General features: G+C 45.1%; 2 protein-coding genes across 3 annotated transcripts in view; one reads left to right on the top strand and one right to left on the bottom strand.

The window, feature by feature from the left end:
- EIPR1 (EARP complex and GARP complex interacting protein 1) overlaps positions 1-5,367 on the bottom strand; it is a 147,922-nt gene extending 142,555 nt beyond the window's left edge. The window contains exon 1 of the mRNA XM_075269117.1: positions 5,229-5,367. Within this exon, the coding sequence (XP_075125218.1) occupies positions 5,229-5,270 (42 nt within the window). The 5' untranslated portion in view covers positions 5,271-5,367. The remainder of the gene's footprint in view (positions 1-5,228) is intronic.
- A 120-nt stretch (positions 5,368-5,487) lies between these two features.
- Positions 5,488-24,304, top strand: part of TRAPPC12 (trafficking protein particle complex subunit 12) — an 80,365-nt gene continuing 61,548 nt past the window's right edge. The window contains exons 1-3 of one of the 2 annotated variants that reach the window (XM_075269110.1): positions 5,488-5,586; positions 7,014-8,200; positions 21,690-21,806. In XM_075269110.1, the coding sequence (XP_075125211.1) occupies positions 7,019-8,200; positions 21,690-21,806 (1,299 nt within the window). In that variant the 5' untranslated portion in view covers positions 5,488-5,586; positions 7,014-7,018. The remainder of the gene's footprint in view (positions 5,587-7,013; positions 8,201-21,689; positions 21,807-24,304) is intronic. The other variant, XM_075269111.1, reaches the window with a different exon arrangement.

The following is a 24,304-nucleotide window of genomic DNA, read 5'->3' on the forward strand; positions in this document are numbered from 1 at the left end:
GCCTTTGTCTGGATGGTGGGAGCAAATTGTGCTTGTCTGCAGATAAAATCATCCTTTATATACTGCTGGTCTGTCCGGGCCATCTGCAGCTCACTCGCCGTGTGTGTGTCCTCACATAACAGATGGCGGACAATTCAGCAAAATGATCATCCTGCTTCTCTCAGTTCCATGATGTGTCCACTCCCAAAATGTGTCAGAGAAGCAAAGTGTCATTGAGACTAGCAGTTAGGCTAGGTACATATCTATATTGGAGTCTCTGTAGAAGACTCTGCTGCCTGATCCCGCCTGAAAGTGACAAAGAGAAAAGGCCTGCACGGTTTGGGGTCCCCGAGTAACCACTCTTTAAGTGGCTAGGTTCAACATCTTTTGAGACCCCATGTGGACCTAGCCTTAACAATCTCTCACCGGGAGTTATACTACCAAAAAGTAGCTTCTGAGACGGGCCCACTGTAGACAAATTAGAAAACAGGAAAAATCATAAAAGGGGAACATAACATTTGTCTAAGTAGTGACATGACTAAATAGCACGATAATATAAGAGGTGGGCTACCAAAGCCCAAAGTGAAGATTACACATCTATAAAGCCCATTGCAACTATTTTTAAAAGGTTTTTTTTCCCCCCTCAGTAACAGAACCGCAAATAGACAAAGGAAAGACATTTTGGGAAAGTGCATACAAAGCCCTATAAGTTAATATGTGTAGGTTAATGTGTTATTTCGTGCTGATAGACTCCCTTTAATAAAGTGTCAGGGTCTGGGGTTGCTAGGCGGGGTGGCATAGACACACAAGTCCAGTTTCTTTAGTCCAAAACAAAGGTAGAGTTTATTTTCACTCAGTGCAGCAACAAAAGGAAACAATACAAAAATAAATCCCTGCCCGGCTAGGCTCTAACTAAACATAGAATAGGTTACCTCACCTAGAATAACAGAAATCCAAAAGCCAGTAGAATCATTCAGGACACAGCTCCATAAATATGACCTCTCTGTCATCTCTCCAGCCCAGAACTGCCACAGTCTGCTGCTGGAGCAACTTCTTAAGCCTAGAGATGAGCGAGTAGTACTCAATCGAGTAGGTATTCGATCGAATACTACGGTATTCGAAATACTCGTACTCGATCGAGTACCACTCTCTATTCGAATGTAAAAGTTCGATGCAGAACCAGCATTGATTGGCCGAATGCTATACAGTCGGCCAATCAACGCTGGTTCTTCTCCTACCTTTAGAGGTCTTCTCCCTGCGTAGCTTCCCCGCGGCGTCTTCTGGCTCTGAATTCACTCTGCCAGGCATCGGGCCTGGGCAGAGCCGACTGCGCATGCGTGCTTGTAGTGCGGGCATGCGCAGTCGGCTCTGCCCAGGCCCGATGCCTGGCAGAGTGAATTCAGAGCCGGAAGACGCCACGGGGACGCTGCAAGGAGAAGACTTCTCGGAGGATCCAGCCCGACCCTCACTCGTGGACTTGGTAAGTATAATTTGATTGAACATTGCCTACCCCTGAAACGAGCATTTTCCCCCCATAGACTATAATAGGATTTGATATTCGATTCAAGTAGTCAAATATTGAGGGGCTACTCGAAACGAATATCGAACCTCAAACATTTTACTGTTCGCTCATCTCTACTTAAGCCTCCTTGACGAGGAGACTCTCTGCAGCTGAGTCGCTGCCGGAACATCCCCAAAGTGTGGACTGGAGGGGGGTGGAATGACAGGTCCCACTACCAATCCTACCTGTCATTCCTAAAAATCCAGCCCAGTAACTGCAACTCTGAAATAACCCTAAGCAGACAGAATTATCTGCTGAGAAACATTCCTTCTGGAGTTTTTCATCTCACTCACCTTAGTAGTCTGGGTGAGATGTACACCCCCTCCATTACCTGACCAGCAATCGGCTTACTAAAGGTAGTGTGAACATAACCTAATAGTATAACATGAGGAGCAGGTCCTTACCAGACTAAAATATACTTTTACAATACTGTACCTGTATTGCTCACAGCTAGTCAGGGCTTATCTGACTGAGTAGTGGCCATTGCTTGTTACTACAACCCAGCATGACACCTACACTGTGCACAGAGATGTCTGCTGAATAACTGAAGCATTATTTTTCCATCGTGCCAGAAACGCCCTTTATAAACTTTCCAAAGAATACCAAAGTTTTTTTACTGCAATGTAATGCTTTGCAGGTAATGTAAAATTCAACTTTTTTTTGCCAAGGAGTTTCTGCCACGGAAATGTGGGGCCCACCCAGTCTGACACTGATCATAGAGAGATGCATTGCATTAAGAGATTCACACTGGAAACCATATGATACCCGAGTCAGTATTTTGCACGGTTTCCACTATTCTGAATAAGACCCATACACAATGAGCATTGTGCAGTTACCTTTATTGTTGTGCTATCCATTGCGCATCCGCGTCAAACACAATGTTAGCAACTCTCTAAAGGGGCATCGCCATCTTTACTCATTTATGGCACATCCGTAGAATTTGCAATAGTAAATATATATTTCAAATAATATTTGAAAAGTGTCCGGCCGTGAGCGCCAATGAGCGTTTTATGCTCTCCGCGGCGAAACCGTTTTTTTTAAACCAGACACAGAGTCGGACATGCAGTACTCTGTATCCGGTTTAAAAAAAACGGTTTCGCCGCGGAGAGCTCAAAACGCTCACCACCACTCACGGCCAGACTCGGCATAACAGGTTTCCGTCTACTGCATGCAGAAGATGGAAACCTGATAACGGAGTCCAGACACTGGTGTGAACCCAGCATAAGCGGTCATGTATCTGTACAAGGCGAACAACACTAATTCTGCCCAGTATATGGCTTATAGTAAGAATTTGTTTGTATTAGTTTTCCTTCTGTAGGGTCTGTCTCTAAATCTCCCTTTTCTCTGGGCTAGTGAGTAATGACTAGCTGTTATGATGTCTCTCATATACTGCACACAGTAAAGAAGAGATCCCGATTTATCACTCAATAGCGCTTCCTCAGCAGCTGTAGCACACAGGACGTTATACAGCAGTGATGAGCGGTGTAGATGTGAATTCTGAATTCAGTGTACTGTTGTCTTTCCCGTTATATGCCCGAGGCTGGAGAGCTTGGTGCCGATAGTTTTGGCACCGATCTCTGCCCACCATCAGAAGAGCGTCCCTAACAGTCTACCTGGGTTATGAGGAACTTCCCCCCAACTATACTCATCCATAGCCTTGTACTGGGGGAGCGTTCCTCACAAGAGCGTCCCTTACAGTTTGGCTGGGTGGTAAGAAACGCCCCCTCTGACTGGACAGAGCTTTGGACAAGTACAGTCAGGGGGGCATTCCTCAGAACCCAGCTAGACTGTTAGGGACGCTCTTCTCATGGTGGGCAGAGATCAGTGCCAAAACTAACAGCACTTAGGGGGCGTTCACAGTAGCATCAGTGACCGACAGCTAGTGTCCGATGCTAATGTCCGTGCGAGATTTTAGCATCGGACACTAGCTGTCGGTCACCGACGCCAGTGTGCACACCCCCTAAGTGTCCGTTTTTGGTTGTTTTTTTTAAATCCTACATAGGATTTAGCTGGCCGCTTGAAAAATCGGACATCTTTGTAAACGGACATTTAAGGACACCCACGGACAGTAAAGGACACTATATGGTGTCCCATTTAAAATAATACAAATTGTAATGGACACAGCTAATGTCCGATGCTAAAATCTTGCGCCAACATTAGCATCGGATACTAGCTGTCGGACACCGACGCTAGTGTGAACCCCGCTTTACTGTCCATTCTTTTTTTTTCTTTTAATGTAGATTGTGAGCCCCACATAGAGCTCACAATGTACATTTTTCCCTATCAGTATGTCTTTTTTGGAATATGGGACGGAAATCCATGCAAACACGGGGAGAACATACAAACTCCTTGCAGATGTTTTTTTTGCCCTTGACGGGATTTGAACATCAGGATTCCAGCACTGCAGTGCTAACCACTGAGCCATCGTGTGGCCCCTACTGTCCATTTTTTCAAACGGACTGAAAAGTCCCGCATATAGGATTTTTTTGTCCGCTTGAAAAAACGGACATGGTTGTAAACGGACACAAGATAAAATTCCATTGAAATGAATGGAAATTGCAAATGGACCAGCTAGACACTGCTGAGCGGACACCAACAGTAGTGTGAATGCCCCCTTACTGTGACAAAGTGTAATCTTGTAAGGAATTTCAACTTTTATTCTATATGCAAATGATCTGTTTGGTGCACCTTGGGCAGGCAGACCTGCTGGAGCACCCATTTTGTTTATTGGCCGCTGTAGATCACTGACCATGGTACATGGCAATCTTTCTATTTTGGGGGCCGAACTAAGGGGCAGCTATAAAAGAAAATGGGTGATGTGGCACCAAACAGCTTACTTGAATATGCAACAAAACTTGCATTTCTTAGCAACAACACTGCACTTTGGCACAAAATGCATGTTCACTATGCCAGTAACTAAATCTACAACCGTGTGTAAGAGGTTTAGGAGAGATTCTGGTGATAATAGACTCCCGTTAAAGGGGTTGTCCAACAGTATACTATTAATGATCTTTCCTTGGGATATGTCTCACTCCTGACACCCTGTCAATCAGCTGTTTGCAGCTCCTGCAGTGTACCAGAACTAGCACAGCTCCATACCCATGTAACAGATGGGAGATTGCTGCAAGTCCCATTGACGTGCTTGCAGTAACATTCTAGTGAGTTGCAGAGCTTAGGCCACCTCAGGCGGTTTGTGAAAAGCGAACATGAGATTCCCATTCTCCCAGCAGGTCAGGTTTACAGAAGTATTAGCAGTAAGTCCTGAGGATCTATGATGGAGCGCCGCCACTCACAAGGAAACAAGCGCCGGATTCCTATAATACACCGAGACTGGCACAGATCACACAAGAGCAACATCACTTGCTAATATAATGGAGAGTGTCAGCTAAATGTTGTGCTTATTGTACAATCCGTCTTGGATCCTGAATGACAAGATGTATTGCCGTCCAAATCTGCATACACAATTCTGCAGGCTTCAGAGCTGAAATCCCTCAGCATTCCCAGAGCTAGTGATTGGCATTGTGGTAAACATAGTTTATACACCAGACACTGTATACTAATGTCATGTACGAAAACCCATAGAAGCTCAGCTGTCTGTTTCCAATAGCAATGCCTACATTCAAGTGTCAACACGGTGACATCTCTGTAACATCACGTCATATACATATACCAATGCCAAAACACAAACCTGAAACTCCAGCCCGTATATAACAGGTGCATCGTCCTCCATCCCCGGTCCACTTGTCAGTTCACTGTCAACACCTTCTGCGTTACATTCAATGATCTATTTTGACTCACTACGGCTTCCGTACAATCTCATCTTCCTGTTTCCCGAGCTTCTGTAGTGTGTAAAGAAAGTTGATTGAATTTCACTTCGCGAGAACTACGCTTGCGCGCGGCACTCACGCATGCGTATAGGCGCCGGGTTGGGAATTTGACGCATGCGCGTTGCTCTAGCAAGGTTTGGCAGATTTTTACGCCTGCGCAGTGACAGCCGGTATCATCTGAGTGTGACAGAGGTGGGCGAGAGCGGTGCGAGGTGTCAGGTTGGTTTGGAGCCATAGTGGTCACTAGTAGCCTGGTGTTCTCTTGTAATGTAACCTTTGCTGTATGGCTTTTTTCCAGCTGACATATTGTATGTGGGATTTTAAAGAGTTTTCCTGTTTTCTATGAGTAAATGTTGGTTATTGTTAAGATTAAAGCTCTGGTTGTTTTGTACATTGTGTTCACTATTGTATATTTACTATTGTAAAGATCTCTGCTTCCTGTCAGTGAATGGAGCTTCCTGTCAGTCGTGCAGTTGTCTGGTTTCATTGAAAAATTAGCCACAGGCAGCCGATGGGTTAATGAAAATAGGGGGGGGGGGATGTACCACCTAAATGTGCAATGCGCAGTCTCTGCTGATCCCAAATGGTGTTTGTCGACAGGGTGAGGGGTGTAGCTATAGGGGATGCAGCAGTAGTAGTCACTGTCTGGCCTTGGACCCCGCGGGGGCCCCAAAGTGCCCTCCTCTACATAATATATACCCCTTACTAAAGGGCACAGGGTAGGTACAAACTTAGCAATGGGGCCCAGGCGCTTCAAGTTGTGTAAATAACTGATGAATAAAACTTCCAGCGCCAAAAGTTGTAGAATAAAACTTCACTTTTACTTCATGCGATTAAAATTGTATACACAATGGATCCATATAAAGATACAAGAGCATAGCTTACGCGTTCCGGGGCTGCAGAATATGCCCCTTACTCATAGCTTCAAGTTGTGCCTTTGGATGGGGCTACATTGGTGGTGACACATTATAGCTGGGGTACATTGTGACCACTCGATAGGGGATAAGTGTCAGATGATGGGGGTCCAACCTCCAGGCTGATGGGACTGCAAGTGCCAGCGGCTCCATAGCAGTGAATGCAGGCATTTACACAAGCTCATTGACACTCCATTCACAAGGGGGATGTATGGGAACCTTTGGTCTCCCTTTTTCCTGAATTCAGGGGGACCAGGCAGCGATATAGATATGAGTTGTGTTCTTAAGGGGTTAAACAGAAATTACAGCCTTTTTTAAGAAGATGTAAGGTACAAACAAAAAAAACCATGCTATCCTATCCCCGGCGCTCTGTCTGGCCCAGCAGCATCCCAGGACTTGTTTCAGCAGAAGTCCCTGCCACAAGTGATTGCTGAGGACACTCAACGGCTTAAGGAAAGGAACGGGGTGACATCCCGGTTCCGTTCCTTAGGCCACTGATTGGCCTCAGTGGTCACATGTGGTGACGGCTTCCACCGGGACAAGCCGCTGATCCGGATAGCGGCCTGGGACACTGGAGCGTCAAACATAGGTGAGTACGGTGGGGGGGGTATTCAATTTGGTCATTTAATGTAGTTATTTCATATGCACACATGGTGAGGCTCCTGCAATTAGACATACTGTGTGTTTGAGCTATTTCTGTCGCCTCATCAACCATGTTATTCTTCTCTTTAGGAGAAATGGAAAACCCTGATACCAGCCCTGAAAAGGAGAGGACCTCCTCCGTTAATGCAGCCGAATCAGACCCCACTACTGTTGTAGGACTCTCACAAACCAATCCCTCTGAAGAACAAGAGGAGATTCTCCTCCAAGATGAAACCATCGATCTTGATGCAGACACCTTTGGATCTGAGGAAAATGTCACCCTATCTGAAGATTCAGGCAACCTTCTGGACAAGCTAAATGAGCAAATGATGGAAAGTGTTATTATCTCTGACTCTCCTAATGTCAGCGAGGATGATGCTGGAGATGTCGGCTGCTTACAAGACATTGTGGACGAGATAGAAAGCAGTGAAACTTTAGGACTTGAACGGGTTACGGAGGAGCAGGTAGACAGCAAGAATGACACAGAGCTTGACATCAGTCCTGAAGCCTCAGAGACATTGACTCTGACCAGTGACTTTCTCCAACAGCAGGATTTACCAGTGGTGGAAGAAGAAATCCTGGATGTACAGACACAAGGAGAGCACAAGGAAGAACTGGTTTCTCCAATTAGTAAGCCATCACCAGCAGAAGAGACCATCCCAGTCTGCACCATCTTCAGCCAGTCCAATTCACAGCAGTCATTTCTAGTCCATGATGGCTTTGAATCGCAGATGGTTAAATCGCCCAGTTTTGGTACTGAAGTGAGAAGTGCTGCTAAAACTCAAACACATGTGGTCCAGCCCAGTCCGAGCTTGAGCAACTTCTTCTCGGATAACGGCAGTACCAATTCTTCAGCCGCAGACTTTTTTGATTCCTTCACCACTTCATCCACATTCATCTCTGTCAGTAATCCAAATGCAGCACCGGGTGCCCCAGAACGCAGCCCAGCACCCATAACTCCAGACTCCACTCCATCCCAGGACCCTGCTGCTGTTAGCTTCTTTATGGGGAATAAGTCCCTTGATTCGAGTGGGGCTTCAGTGGAAGTACCACAGTCCCCAAAGCCGTTCTCACAGATTCATAGTGTGTTTGCTGGAAGTGATGACCCCTTTGCCACGGCTCTTAACATGAGTGAGATGGACAGGAGAAATGACGCTTGGCTGCCCTCCGAGGAGACCAGGAACATACTCATTTCTGTAGCCACTCAACAGTACAACCCTGTGTTTATTGATAAGGAGAAACTGACTATGCCAGGCTTGCAATTTGATAACATTCAGGTAAGCAGATTGGCACAATCAATCGTATTGGAAAATTTCACCAGTTTTTTTTTTTTTTTTAACCGCTATAAGGTTGAGCCGCTGATATACTTTTCTATAGCCATTGGACATTGAGGTTATGTGACTGGTGGATGTGACCCAATTGTGACTATAGAGTTTACATACATCCATGGGTTTTCAGCACCAAGGGCTTTGAGCAGAATTAAAGGGGTTGACCAGGGAAAAAATGGACAACCCTTTTAACGGGTGAATGTAAAAACTGCATACTCACCTGTCCCCATTGCTCCAGGGTCCTCTCCGCGCCTCTTGGTTCATCTGCTCCGGTGGGTCACATCTGGTGTGCTGAAGCCACTGATTGGCCACAGCAGTCCTCAGGTAAAGGACCCGGGATGCCAGAGGTATTCGCATTCAGGCCCTTCGCTGCTGGGCCTCAGCCGTCGTGTAGCCTCAGACCCTTCCATTGCTGAGACACCAAAACTGTAATCTGTGTAGTAACCTATTGGTAAAATACCAGTAAGTGCTCAATTCACCTGTAGTAAGACCAGTGTAGAATGAAGCAGTGACGCTAGGTTCACATCTGCGTTCTGGTCTCCGTTCTGTGGTTTCCGTCTTCTGCATGCAAAAAGACGGAAACCACAGACCGGGTCCGGCGGTGAGCGTTTTATGCTCTCCGCCGCGAAACCGTTTTTTTAAATCCGGACACAGAGTACTGCATGTCCGACTCTGTGTCCGGATTAAAAAACCCGATTTCGAGGCGGAGAGCATAAAACGCTCACGGCCGGACAGCTTTCTCACCCATTCAAATGAATGGGTGAGAAAGACTCCTGTAGGTTTCCGTCTCCTGCTCTGTTTTATGCAGGAAACGGAAACCTGCAGAACGGACACCTGGGCGCAGATGTGAACAAGCCCTAGTAGTAAAATCAGTTGGCTGTGTTTGTCGGATCCTTAAAGGGGTTGGCCACTTTAAGACCATATTCAGTTATTGTTTAAATAATAAAAATTTTCCATTATATCTCCTATAACAATTCCGCACAGTTTTCTATATCTCTGCTTTCTGTCATTCATTCTGCTTACTCTGAGTGGATAAAAATCAGTCCATGGTCATGTGATGGACACACAAGTGCGGTTGTTTGATTACTGCTCTGCGACTCTAAAAAGCTGTGCACCTGTGTGTTCGTCACATGACCATGGACTGTATATCACATGACCATGGACTGATTTTTCTCCCCTCAGAGTAAGCAGAATGAATGACATAAAGAAGAGATATAGAAAACTGTGGGGGACTGAAAAAGAAAGTAGTTGGGAAAACTCTATTAAGTTTTATTATACAAATAATAAGATTTGTCTCGTAATATTGGTCTGAAAGTGGCCAAACCCTTTAAAAGGAGTCTGTCACCAGAAGCCAACATATCAACCTAGCCCCGCAAGGCAATAATAATAATATGTTTTATTTATATAGCGCCAACATATTCCACAGCACTGTACTAGGCAAGGGACTGATCAGGCAAATGGGCCGAACAGAGAAAAAAAATTGAAGTTGTAGTTTAAGGGTCCAGTTACACGGAGGAAAATGGTGAGGAACCTGGTGTGGAATTTTTCACACTGAAAAAAAGCCTCCCATTGATTTCGATGGGTTCTACTACCTTTTTTTTTTTCCCACTAGCAGAACCCATTTAAATCAATGGGAGGCTTTTTTTCAGTGTGGAAAATTCCATACCAAATTCCTCACCATTTTCCTCGATGTGAATGGACCCTAATGCCCCACCAGCAATGGCCACACACATTTTAATGTCCTCTTAGCAGTGACCCCACTACTTACCTCACTAGTCCCAGGTGCGCTTTTTTATTCCTGCTTTAGACACACGAATGTAACAGCAAAGCACCGAAGCAGGGAATGAGCAGGAGGTGCCAGGGAGCGAAGAGGTAAGTATCACCATTGAAGCTGTCCCTAATTTGTAGGCTGCAGGTTTGCTCTGGAAGCTTTAGAACTGGGTGGGGTTCTTTTAGGCATAACCAGGGAGAAGGCCGTGAGCCACAGATTGCACCCACAGGGCCTGCATGTGGCCTGTGGGTGCATGTACTGTATAAGACACCTGGGTTAAGAACACCAAAACCAAACAGTGTTTTTTCCATGTGAATTGGAGCCTCTGCTCCCAAAATATTGCAGGTTTTTGTCTTTATGCAAATAAGCCTTTTGGAGCAATCTGGAGTTCCTGCTTACCTCTTTGGAGCAATGGCAGTGCCCTCATTGTTCCAAAGACCTCATTTGCATATTCACAATAATCAGCAATATCCGATATGTTCCTCTGACTGATATATATCACATATCAGATCATTGAAATTATTAAAGGAGTTATCTGGTTTCTACAATTGATGGCCCATCCTTAGTTCTGTGTAATCGGACTCCAGGTATCCCGAAACAGCGCGGCTCTAAGCATTGTTTACTCACCGAACAAACTGTAGGGGTCCTAGGTATCAGATTGCCTATCCTAAGGTTAGGGATCAATTAGAGAACCCGAACAACTCCTTTTACTCATACGAAGGCATGGTCATTTCGAATAGCACACTCCCATAGAAATGAATGGAAGCGGCCGGCCACTTAACCCCCTGCGTGCCGGCTGCGTCCATTCATTCCTATGGGTGCGTGCTATTCGAAATGGGAGTTTCGTATAGTACTCGCTCATCTGTAATGGGAAGATTACCTGCTACTTAACTTCTTTTAAGTCTTGCTCCTTGACTAAGAATTTCGGCTCCCCTATCCTTTTGTTCTCAGAGAGTTAAGCTTTTATCAGAAGTGTCTGACAGTAGCTTCCTCCCCTCTCCACATTTAGGGGACATGATGGTGCAGCCTAGCTGAGGGTACGTATATTAGGGACGGTTTCTCACACAGTCCCCAGTATACAGAGCTGCCTTATGTATATGGCCAGCATTAGGCTAGATTTACATATGTACTTTTAGAAATGAATGAAGAAAGCTGCCCATGTACAACCATAGCATCACTTGTCATGTAGGATCAGGGGACCCATGTTCTGGAGACACTGACCTATTAGAAATTTATGGCATAACCTGTCTGTTTTTCTTAGAAACCTAAGGGCTAGTTCACACGGAGTTCAGTGTGTACACATTCCATCGTGGCTGCCGCAATGGATTAGGCCTAAATGAATGGGCCGGAGCCTCGCGCCGCGGATGCAATGGCTGATTCAGCAGCGGAATCCGCGGCAAGAGAGGGCAGCTCGCTTCTTTTTTTTCTGTTAAAAGCTAGCGGAGAAAAGAAGTGAGTGGCTCCCATTGAAACAAAGGGAGCAGCAGATTTTGAGGCGGATTCCGCATCAAAATCCTCTGCCAACTTGACCCGTGTGAACTAACCCTAAAGTGGAGGCTTAACATGAAGGGAATCTCCATCTTTTCACCGCACAAGAACAGAGTGGCACATACACAATATTGTTCCTCTTTGGCACTGAACATATAGTACCATACTGTACATGTGCCTTACAGCCCTTATTAGCACAAGCTTACTAGAAAAAAAGCGATAACAACAGCCCTGGGTGGGGTCGGGGTGTTTTAAATAATGGGCCGGATTTGAGTTCTATGGGCAGCTCTTAAGCTCTTGTGAGCAGGGCCCTCAGTCCCATTGTGTGAAATGACTTTCCTTGTAATGTATCTTTCAGTCTGTATTTGAACCCTAAAAATTGTACAGCGCTGCAGAATATGTTGGCGCTATATAAATAAAATTTATTATTATATTATTTATTTACTTCTGCAGTTTGAAATGAACAGCATCGCCAAGCTCCTGCTGCCGCCTGGTGTCCTGCAGGAGCATGGCGATGCTGCGGGCCCCGACACCCGCCCTGGTGTTTGTATGCTGGGTCCGGATGCCGGGTCTGTAACTATAATGGTGCCACTCTGCTGTACAGCGGTCGCCATAGCTAAAGCCTGCGATCAGAGATTAGAGTTACAGTGGAGATACCCTCCGGAGATGTTCCTCCCCCCCCCCCCCCCCCAACAATCCTCAATAGTAATGTATAGAACCTCCCATAGACGGCAATTCGCTTGTATTGCCGTCTATGGGACTTGCAATCAAATGGTTGCAGGTTCAAGTCCCCTAGGGGAGCTAATAAAATAGTGAAGAAAAAAAAACGTTAAAAAAATATAATAAATAAAAGTTTTAAATCACCCCTTTCCCTAGAATACATATAACGTTGGGTTCACACCAGCGCCCGATCTCCATTATGTAGATTTCCGTTTTCTGTCAGCAGAAGACTGAAACTGACATTCAGTGACCGCCCGTGAGCGTCTTCTGCTCTCCGCAGCGAAACCGTTTTTTTTTTTTAACCAGACACAAAGTCCTGCATGTCCGACTTTGTGTCTGGTTAAAAAAAACGGTTTCGCCACAGAGAGCAGAAGACGCTCACGGGCAGATACTTTTCAAACCCATGAATGGGTTTGAAAACTGCTTGCCGGTTTCAGTCTCCTGCCCAGTTTCTCGGGCAGAAAACAGAAACCTGCATAATGGAGATCGAGCGCTGGTGTGAACCCGCCTACAAATTAGATAATTACTGTGAAACACAAACACATTAGGTATCCCTGTGTCTACTGAATATAGGGGATCTGCAGTGCTCCTGTTCCGTTGGGAAGGGGTTAATAGGAGCACTGCAGATCCCCTATATTCAGCCAGGCTGAGTGCCAAGTGGGGGAAAAAAAAACAGTCCTCAGGGAAGGGGCAGACAGACAACCGAAACACCCCCTCTCCTTCCCCAGCACCTACTGCACCCAAAGACTCCGACTATTTTAATTTTTGAAATTTTCCAGTAACTGCTGCATTCCCCCCCCCCCCCCCTCGGCTTATACTCGAGTCAATATGTTTTCCCAGTTTTTTTTGTGGTAAAATTAGGGGCCTCGGTTTATATTCGGGTTGGCTTATACTCGAGTATATACGGTACATTTTATTTATATAGTGCCAACATATTCCGCAGCGCTGTACAATTTGAAGGGTTCAAGTACAGACAGAAAGATACATTACAAAGAAATAGTCATTTCACACAATGGGACTGAGGGCCCTGCTCACAAGAGCTTACAATCTATGAGGTAGAGGGGGTGACACAAGAGGTAGCAGGGGCGGCATTGCTTATACAGAGGTCAGATAATTTTGTAACAAAGGTTACTGTCATTACACAGACATAAAACTGTATGTGCTTTCACCAGTCGTGTCCTTTAACATGTGGATGGTGCTTGGGCATATAAAGTTAGTCTGAAACGACATCATATCATGTGGGGTTATATAGGAGCGCAAACAGAGGAGGGTTCGTTGAAGGGTTTACATTAGGAATTGTGATAGGCCTGTCTGAAAAGATGTGTCTTTAGTTTGTGCTTGAAACTGTAGAAATTGGGAGTTAATCTGATTGTTCGGGGTAGAGCATTCCAGAGAAGTGGTGCAGCTCGGGAGAAGTCTTGTATACGAGTGTGGGAGGTTCTGATAATAGAGGATGTAAGTGTTAGATCATTGAGTGAATGGAGAACAGGGGTTGGGCGGTAGACAGAGATGAGGGAGGAAATGTAGGAAATTCCGGTTGTGTGCATGAGGCCTTAATCTATATAGAGGTAGCTCCCCTTAGTCTCCCTTTCAACAATAAATATTCCTAACTGGAGAGTCTGTAATATGCTGCAGACTTTTCTACTGCAAACCTGGATAGAAAATTTGTTGCATATGCAGTTAGTGTGAACATACCCTTACAACTGTTATCATATCTGCACTGTAATAAAAGTATATGCCAGATATGTTATGTTCGGACTTACTGCCTATGTATATAGTGAGTGATGTTTAATCCTTCAGAGAGGAGCTGTGCGCAGTTTGGATCTGATATATGACAGCAGTGTCATTGTATTATTTATGAGCAAACCCTGTAATCCTGCCCCGTCACTATTCCCTTATTGTCTCCGGACAGTCATGTCCTGCGTACGGTAATGTCACTTAGCTTGTCATTAGTCTCTAATTCCTATATCCTGCCCTGACGGCAGGCCAGGCAGCAATATCGCAGAGACTATTTCCAGCCTAGGGTGAATGGTGACATGGACGCCTCATGCTATCTAGTGAGAGTCTGAATGAGTATATGTTTGTACAGGAATCGATTTGTCACCCACTGTCACACATTGTTAGAAATTGCGCCACCTGAGTTCTTGAGCCGACACAATCACGGCTTACAACCTATAGAGGGAAAGCGTCTGGACGCCAGAGTCTTGGCAATTTTCTCCCTGCTGCGGGGACTAGACAATAAGGGGCATAAGAATTGTGACTCTGCCGCTGGTTGTCATCAGACAGAAGTGCCTTCTACTGAAAAGTTCTGTAGTATCACCTGAAAGGGTTAAAAGCTGGGGAGGGGGCCAAGAGCATCCAATGTACTACTCCAACCCCCCCAAACTGCAATTTCTGAGGCGCCATCCTGCACCTTCCTACGTTGATCAGTGTAGAAGACTGACGTAAATGTTAAAAGCGGTGAGATAGACTGTAACCCCCAAGTAAGAATGCTTGCGGAAGTAAAAGGAGATATATATTAGATAGATAGATATATATATCGCACTTGCCTATAACTTTTGCACAGCACTGTAGCTGCCAAGTCAACACTCCAGTCCTTGATGTACGCCACCGGTTGCTACCCCTGCTGATCAGCTGTACGTAGGGGTGACGGTGTCATTTGCCCCATCATGTGATGACCATTTCTAAGAATAGGCTTTTAATAGCGTGAGCCCAAATAACCTGCACTAGAGGGATTGTATTATATATTAGACATGGCGTCGGTATCGGTGTGTCCCTGCGCACTCTGATCTCATCAGTGCAGACAGTGTCAGGATCTGTTAGGACCTACCCTGTTGACAAGGGCAATGGTATTGCCCAATTATCAGACTATACATAAGGTTCCAGGAGGAACAACAGAGGGGCAGCACAATGTAGAGTTATAGGAAAAGATGCTCCAGAATTATTTGATAATGTAGTTTACTAAGCAGATATGCCGAGGGTGGTGACAAGACCCCCTTCAGTTGATACACTTCCCCTTGGGATAGGTCATCAGTTGGGAAGTACAATTCCCAGGACCACATGGATCACTGGTGGTCAGGTCACATCACGTTCATTGGTCACATGTAGTGATTGAAGCTCAGTCCCATTCAAGTGCATTGGCTGAGCTGTGATAGCAAATGTATGACACTGTGCTTGGTTTGGCTTTGGGTCCTGGGTATCAGACCCTGCTTGCCTTTAATTGATGGCCTATTCTATGGATAGGTAATTAGCCTGGAAGCCCCTTTACATAAATCCAGTCCACACACTGCAGGAAAAAAAACAAAAATCTATAGCAATAAAATGTGATCTTTGATCATTTCTTCGATAGCCACCCCCAAAACCTGAAGCGCAAAATCGGCTGATTTTACAAAAACCTGCTTAGATCAAGTTCACACCTAGTCAGGTTTAAAAGGATCCTATCATTGGATACCCTTTTTTTTTTCTCCCTAACACATAGGAATAGCCTTAAAGGGGCTCTATCAGCAAAATTATGCTGATAGAGCCCCACATATGCGTGCATAGCATTTAAAAAGGCCATTCAGGCATCGGTAATGTTATATTAAACTACCTCCCCGTTTTAAAATAATATCCTAAAAAAAGAATATGATAATCATACCGTATCGTGCATGCTGGGCGGGCATGCACGGTCCGACATCATCTTTAGCCACGCCTACATCATCTTTCTTCTTGCAGCGATGACCTCGGGTCCCGTCTCCCTCGTCTTCTTCTTCCGATGTTATTGCTTGTAATCCCGCGCCGACGCAGTAGCAGGGGAACAATAGCAGGGTAACTGAGCATGCTCAGTTCCCCTGCTACTCCTCAGGTCCCGTCTTCCTCGTCTTCAATCCCGCGCCGGCACAGTAGCAGGGGAACTGAGCGTCGGCGCGGGATTACAAGCAATGACACCGGAAGAAGAAGACGAGGAAGACGGGACCCGAGGGCATCGCTGCAAGTAGAAAGAAGATGTAGGTGTGGCTACAGATGGCGTCGGACTGTGCATGCCCGCCCAGTGTGCACGATACGGTATAATTATCATATTCTTTTTTAGTGTATTATTTTAAAGGGGAGGGGGTAGTAATATAACATTAGCAATGCCTGAATGGCCTTTTTAAAGGCTATTCACGTATATGTGGGGCTCTATCAGCATAATTTTGCTGATAGAGCCCCTTTAAGAAAGCCTATTCTTCTAATTTAGATGTCTTCTCCACGCCACCGTTCGGTAGAAATCCCGGTTGTCTTCGGTATGCAAATGAGTTCTCTCGCAGCTCTGGGGGCGTCCCCAATGCTGTGAGAGAAATCTCCAATGACGCCTCCATCTTCTTCAGGAACGCCCTCTCCCTGTGTCTTCTTTGGTCCTGGGTTTCAATCTTCTAGGCCTCAGGCAGAGCCAACTGTGCATGCCCGGGCCACAAGAAAATAGCCACTTACACCAGCTTACTGTATAAGTGGCCATTTTCTTGTGGCCTGGGCATGCGCAGTCGTCTCTTCCCGAGGCTTAGAAGATTGAAACCCAGGATGTAAGAAGACACAGGGCGGGGCGTTCCTGAAGAAGATGGAGATGATGCTGAAGAGTTCTCTAGCAGCACTGAGGACCGCCCCCAGTGCTGCGAGAGAACTCTTTTGGGTACCGAAGAAAACCAGGATTTCTTTTGAACAGCGGCGCGGAGAAGACATCTAAAGGTAGGAGACGAATAGCCTTTCTTAAGGCTATTCCTACGTGTTAGTCAGGAACAAAAGAGTATCCAATGATAGAGTCCCTTTAACACCAGCAAAATGAAGTCTTGGGCTGAGGCCACATGGGTCGGGTCCACTGCGGTATGTGTGCAGCCGATGTCCTGCGTCAGACTTGACCCACGTGGCCTTGGCCTAGGACTTGATCCTGTTGCCATCAGACTTGACCAGGTGTGAGTTTGGTCTAATGAGATTTTTGTGCAAATGTTCGAGTCTCTTTAAGAATGCTAATTTGGTTGGCGGTTTCTCAGCCGTACATAGCCAGCCTTTACATGAGTAATGAAGTGTAATATTCTGAGTGACAGTGATAAACTGATCGGGGCAGAGACTGTCTCGCACTTCCCAAGCTGTTCGTATAGAAATTCTGCAGCTCTGTCTCGTACTGTCACTGGAGTACACTCCTCGAACTCTTTATATAGCAGGAGAAAAGTTTCTGTCAGCAGAATTTCCTATACAACCTGTCACCGAAAAAGCACAAATTCTACCTTTCACTGGAAAACTTCGACTTTGCTGCAAGTTCTGCCTTACAGACACTTTGTATGTAGGGGAAGAAACTGCTGAAAATCCATATATGTATTTTCCACTCGCTCTTTGATGGAGGCTTAGATTTAGTCATCGCTCTGTCTGTCAGTTTCTAGAGAAGTTAACTATTCAAGGGCTTGTTCAGAATTTGTTTTCAGAAACAGCGCCTGTCCTGCTTACAGGTTGTACGAGGTATTGCAGTTTACTACCATTCACTTCAGTAGGGCTTACGCTAGCATTCGGGTTTACGGTCTTCGGATCCGTGCTTAGGGACTCGAAAAGTGAAAATCAGTGATTAACTGAGGTCCCTATAAACTATAATGGTGTTCACACAAAGTCTGCGGAGAGAAAAGTTCTGCTTGCAGGGCTTTTCTCTCTGCGTCTTATAAACGGAATGGGGGACGGAGTTCCTGAATGGTCACACAACACTAGTGTGACCCCAGCCTTATCTGCAATACCAGACGCAACACATGGTCAGACGTGGCGCTGTTTCTGGTAGAAAGCAGCCATGTTTTTTCTAATCCTGGACAGTCCCTGTAAAGAACAAGCACTGATGTCACAAAATCTACTTCAAAACAGATTTAACCACTTAAAAGGAGTCTGTCAGCAGTTTTCACCCCTGTAAACTGGTGACAGTATAAGGAGAACAATGTAGTCATTTAGGTTGCAGGACCCAAAAAAAACAATATTTGCATGTCACAAGTGCTAAGGCGTCCCCTTATGTTCGATGGCCTGGGCTCCCCGCACAAAGGGAGTGTGTGAGACCGTGATAGTGAGCTCCTCTTCTTCTTTTGGGGCCAGTGACATTGTATCCATTGGTCACATGGCCATGCTGTAGCTCAGTCCCATTCAAATGACCAGGGCTGACCTGCTATACTAAGCACAGCCACTATGCAATATACAGCGCTGTGCTTGTAAACTATTCAAGAGGCCGCAGCCATTGTTATGTTAGTCCTGGACAATTCCTTCCCAGCCAGCGCCCTCTTCTCTGAGCATCCATTGAGGATACCACATGGGGCGCAGGTGGCGGATTTTGGTCCTGATTTTGACGCGGGAAGCCGCGTCAAAATAGGGCCAAAATCCGCCTGTCACGGCTTCCGACAGTCGCAGCTTCACGCTCTGGAGTAGGCCCAAATGAATGGGCCTAGTTGGGAGGGTGCTGACACGAGGCGGACGCTGCGGCTGAATGAGCCACAGAATCCACCTGAAAAAAGGGCGGCATATTGCCGCTCACGGAAAAAAAGTAAGCTACTGGTCTACATAGACCACCATTGCAAGGGGACAGATTCTGCCGTGGATTCTGTGCCAAAATCTGCCCCCTCTTGCCCTGTGTGAATGAGCCCTAAAGGTGTGGGCAGGCTAGAATGCTTTTCAATGCAGGGGCTGCCTTATTTTTACTTGTAAATTAGCACCAGGGGCATTAAACTAGTTTTCTGACCCCCAGCACCCCCATGGATCATCTCTTTGAAGTGGCAGGGGAACTCAGTGTCACATTACTTTCAATAGTCATTTGGCCTGACTGCAGATCAGCCCCATTCAAGTGAATAGGCTCCGTAATGTAAGGCAATTTGTTTGGTAAGTATTGAAGAGGCTGCAGCAGTCACCTGAATGCAGCAGCCACCTCAAACAGCTGCTCAGCCTGGGGCCCAAGTGTCGGACATCTGCCAACTAAATATAGGTCTTCAATGAAGAAGTCCTGGAAAACCCTTTTAAAGTGTTCCATATTTGTTTGCCCTTCTGTCCCTGTGTGCTCTACATGATGCTGACAGAAATTCTGAGAGGATTCCCTTTAAGGGCCATCTCCATATTTTAGTGAAGGGTGCTCCTGCTCCTCATGCCTGTGCCATCATGAATTTAAAGGGGTTTGCCGGTCCCAAATTGATCTTCATACTGATGACCTCACCACAGGACTGAGCTGTAGGGTGTAGTTTGTAGGTGTCAGATAGAGGACAGGTAGAGCGCCCACCACCTCCCCTATACAAGTAATAGATGCAGTGCAGCAATCCCGTTCACTGTATAGCAGGGGTTCCAAGGAAATGTCGCCCTCTTCCTATTATTTGGATAGGGGCAGTGCTATAAGGGCCAGCCATCCTTATGCAGTTTCCAGCACCCAAAGACTGTTGCAACAGTGTGGGTTTCATATGTAGGACCACAATAGGTCACACACTGATGACAGATTTTTTTGGATAGGGCTTAATATAGGGCTGAAAAATGCCTTTAAGCTATTGAGATAGTGGTCGAATGTTGTGATCCTTTATTCTCAGTTCTCCCTTACACAGCACTCATTGAACATCTCTGTATCTGTTGGTCATGATGGTCAGGTAACTGATGGTGTGACCACTGGGGTTCCTATAGCAGGAGATTACTACTGGGTCTAACTAGACCTGGTACGGCCTAAGACTACTATTATCCATGTACCATCTCTGCTCCGTTCCTTTCCTGTAATTAGCCCATTCCGCAACATTGACAGCTAGCGGACTGACAAAGTACACATTCATGGTGATAGTTGTCTCTTTAACCCTAGAACGCATGACGTTAAAAATACATAAATTTTAACGTATTGGGGGCCTTTTATCCCCCATGCAAATAATATAGAAAAACACACTTAAATTACTTTCACAAGTTTATTTCAAAATTGTAAATTGAAATCTGAATAGTGGGCAAAATTTTTATTATAATGGAGCAAAAAGTTAAGCATGCAGGCCTAAAAGGCCCCAGGTATGCGTTCTAGGGTTAATAGGGCAGATTTCAGTCTGTGCAGAAGGCAGCTGGATATAGGGTGAGGTTAGGTTTCACCTGTGCGTCCATCACATGACCACGGACTGTACATCACATGACCACGGGCTGATTTTTATCTACAGGGAGACAACAGGATAAATAAGAGATAAGGTAAGATAATCCTTTAATAGTCCCACATTGGGGAAATTTCAGAATGACAGCAAGCAGAGTTCTAGAAAACCAAGAGGATTTGATACAGAAAGTATATTGGAAAATTCTATAAGTTTTCATTATATAAACAATAACATCTGTCTCTTAATATTGGTCTGAATTTGGACAATCCCTTTAAAACCTACCTGCAGCTATAATGGAGATTTCACAATGCAGCTCAGTCCTTGTGTGATGTCCTCTTCTCCAAAAGCTTGGCCTCCTTTCCTCCAAACTTGTCAATGTGGCTTAATTTATCAGGAGGAAGTTGTCTGCTGTCTTGTCTCCTTGTCCTTACAGTAATGGAGAACTCTATACACTACATTTTCAGATCTCATTACACCCCCTTTATTTAAAGGGATCCTATCATTCAAACACATTTTTTTTCTCATTAACACGTAGGAATAGCCTTAAGAAAGGCTTTTCTTCTCCTACCTTTACATATCTTCTCCGCGCCACCATTCGGTAGAAATCCCAGTTTTCGTCTGTATGCAAACGAGTTCTCTCACAGCACTGGGGGCGGTCTTCAGCGCTCAAACAGCACTGGAGGCATACCCAATGCTGCGAGAGAACTCTCCAGCGCTGCCTCCACCTTCTTCAGGAGCGATCTTCTTCCGGCCTGGGTTTCAAACTTCTAGGCCTCTGGCAGAGCCAATTGCGCATGCCCATAGACCTCAAGAAAATGGCCGCTTACACAGCAGGGTGGGCCAGCATAATTTTTTTTTTTTTTTTTTTTTACATTTTAGTCATACAATTATTGTAAAATGGCACTTCCTGTTGTGGACGTTCCTACTAATTATGTAGTATCTTAGACCACATGTCTATCATGATGGACCCACCCGCACAATTCAATAAAGTGAACCTTCTCACCTAATATTTAAAAATCTCATATGCAGAGAGGTTCTTTCCATTAGTTGGACCCTTATGACTGATCATGTGCTCCTATAGGAAGCCATTTGTTAAAAACGACCTTATGTTGAAGGGGGTCTGTCACCAGGACCCTATATAGGTGCTGGGTACAAGATCTAGGCTGAATCTGTCTTCTTCCCCTTCTGGCAGCTGAAAGTACAATTCGTTCCTACTTGCTCATTGACTGGACGGCCCATTGCTATACACTTTAAACACCAGTTGGTGCCATGCTAGGATGGTTGTGATTTTTTTTTTTTTCTGCATGTGGAATATTTCTGATCAAAGTGTATGATATGTAATGGCAGGATCACACTTTTGTTGTGAATACTGATCATATTTTACCTGTTTCAGGGTGATGCAGTGAGGGAACTTATGCTGCGCTTCCTGGGTGAACAAGCGGCCATGAAGAGACAGGTCCTCACCGCCAACTCTGTAGAGCAAACCTTCCTGGGGCTCAAGCAGCTTCTTGTAAGTATATGTCGTCCTGTTACTATTAGCTTAGATAAGAGGACGGGTTATAGCTAGGTGAAGGTTCTCATTTGTATTAACATAATGTATGTCTGCTAGGAAAATAATATACCAAAGAAAGTTATGCCCTACAGGTCAATGATTTCACTGACCCAGCTCCCTTTCTGCAAGGATGATATTTAGCTTCTCTCTGGGTATATGGTAACTCTTATTATCTCTGCCTCACTTTTATACACTTTAAAGGCCTTAAGGGACAAGGGGATGTGCCTTTAGTAAGAAACGGTCTTGCTTAGTGTGACTGTGAGGAGGCTTAAAGAGATTGTCCCATCTCAAGGATCCTATCTATACCAGTAGCTTATGTAAAGTGAAGCCTATTCCAAAATATATTGCTTTAGAAATTCTGCTTTGTTTGCCTGCTATGTGAATTTATTCCCCCCCCCATTGTTTACACAGCGTTGCTATAACCATGGACCTATAGGACAAGTGACGTCACTCACTTCTCTTTCCGGCAAGACAGTCCATTCAGCTAATTGCAGTTATCTGATAAATCCCAGTCTGTTATCTCTCTATGTAAACACACAGATAACACTTTGTTCGTTCTGTACAAGAATCTGCAGATTATCTGACCTACAGAAGTAGTATGTGTCCCAGTCAGCAGGAGGGGGGAGAGATATACAGCCTGGCTGAAAGGCTGACATGGGAAAACCCCTTTAATGGAATTATGCTTAGTTCACATAAGCACCATTTTGTCCCTTCTGGTCTGTTTGAAGACCAAAAGAATTGAAAAATGGCCAAAATTGGATCTGTTCTATGACTGACCTGAATGGAGGGACCCCATAGTCTTAATTCGGGTCAGTTGGGTGGCCTTTTTTTAAAACTGAAAAGTCAGTCCTGCAGCATGGTTTCGTCCATTGGATCTGATGTGTAGGTGCAAAATTCGGTGCAAAATTTTGACATAAATAAAGCCATCGAATAGCTGCTGTAAACTGAAGGGTCTAAAGATGCATCAGAATAATAACGCACCTTGAGACGCTTAGATACATCTGAAGCATCTTTAAACAACTTGTAGATACTTTAGAATAAACCAGTCTTCTGGATCAGGGATAACTTTTTGTTACTGTAATTCCCTTTAAGATTTTTGATAGCACAGAGTGTTACAATCCAGTGAGATGCATCATGGGAAATGTAGTTTGTCAACAGATTCACTGCATTTTTCATCTTGGGAAACAGATTTGCCTATTTTCCCCATAATCCCCCAGTGGAGCGAAAACGGTTTTGTAAGGCTCTTTACGCCTGCGATGGTGATCTCTCCTTAAGGACTCGTTCACACGGCGGCAGTGGGGACGGTTTTTGACACAGAGAGTGACACGGGAGCCGCGTCACTCTCGGGTGAAAACCCGCCTGCCACAACTACCGCGGTCACGCCTTTCCCCTCCGTAGCCGGCTCAAATGAATGAATCGAAACCGAAGGGTGCTGCCGCTAGGCAAAAGCCACGGCTCAGCGCGCCGCGGCTTCCGCCTGAAGAAAGAAAAAATGCAATCTACATAGACCACTATTGTAAAGGGGCGGACTTTGAAGCGAAATTTTGCTGTCAAAATCCACCCCTTTGTTCACGTGTGAACTAGCCCTAAGGAGTGATATTATCCCCAGAAGAAGGAGCTGCAAGTAAAATAACACAAAGAAAAGAGTGCACATGGGAACAGTGAGGATTTAGCACTTTTGTGGATGGATTTGCAGATAATTTTTGGTAGCTGGATAACCCCTTTAATTATTCCTCCTGTTTTTATGTCATATCTGAGTGATTTCAGTCCATACTTTATACACAAGCAGGGTCACTTTAAAGTGGAGTCTATGGAAAGGGGAGGAGAGACAGAGATATGAAGTTAAATGAGTCCCTTCTGTCAGGAAAAGGCTGGATAGTAATTCAGGATTATCCTGTTGTGCTGTGAAAGAAAACTGTCTCTCTGTAGTTTAGATCTCTCTTCTGCCTCTCTCTCCTATCTCCATAGGCTTCTATTGTATAGATTTGACAAATGGCCAGAGGAAGCAAATAAGTGAAGAAAAAGGTCTTTTTCTTTAAGAAAGAATATTACAAAGTTGGTCTTCACTTGCACTATAGATTTGTGTAAAAATACGTAAATGTTTAGTTATGTTACTGGATTTTGCAACCCTGCCTTACAATGTATTTCACTTACTTGTATAGCGCCATCCTGTTCTGCAGCACTTTACAGACATTTTCAGTCACCATCCCATATAGGGCTCACAAACTATGTATGTATGTATGTATGTATGTATGTACCGTATGTCTCTGGAGTGTGGGAGGAAACCAGAGTACCAGAGCAAACCCAGGGGGAACATACACACGCCTTGGTTGAATTTGAATCCAGGGCTCCAGTGCAACAGTGTTAATCGCTGAGCCACCATGCTGCCCATCTCAAAAATACACAGGTGGTGACTACATGGGGAATGATAAAGCATACATATTCCATGGAGTAGC

This window comes from Leptodactylus fuscus, chromosome 3, assembly GCF_031893055.1.
Source record: "Leptodactylus fuscus isolate aLepFus1 chromosome 3, aLepFus1.hap2, whole genome shotgun sequence".
NCBI classification, from domain to species: domain Eukaryota; kingdom Metazoa; phylum Chordata; class Amphibia; order Anura; family Leptodactylidae; genus Leptodactylus; species Leptodactylus fuscus.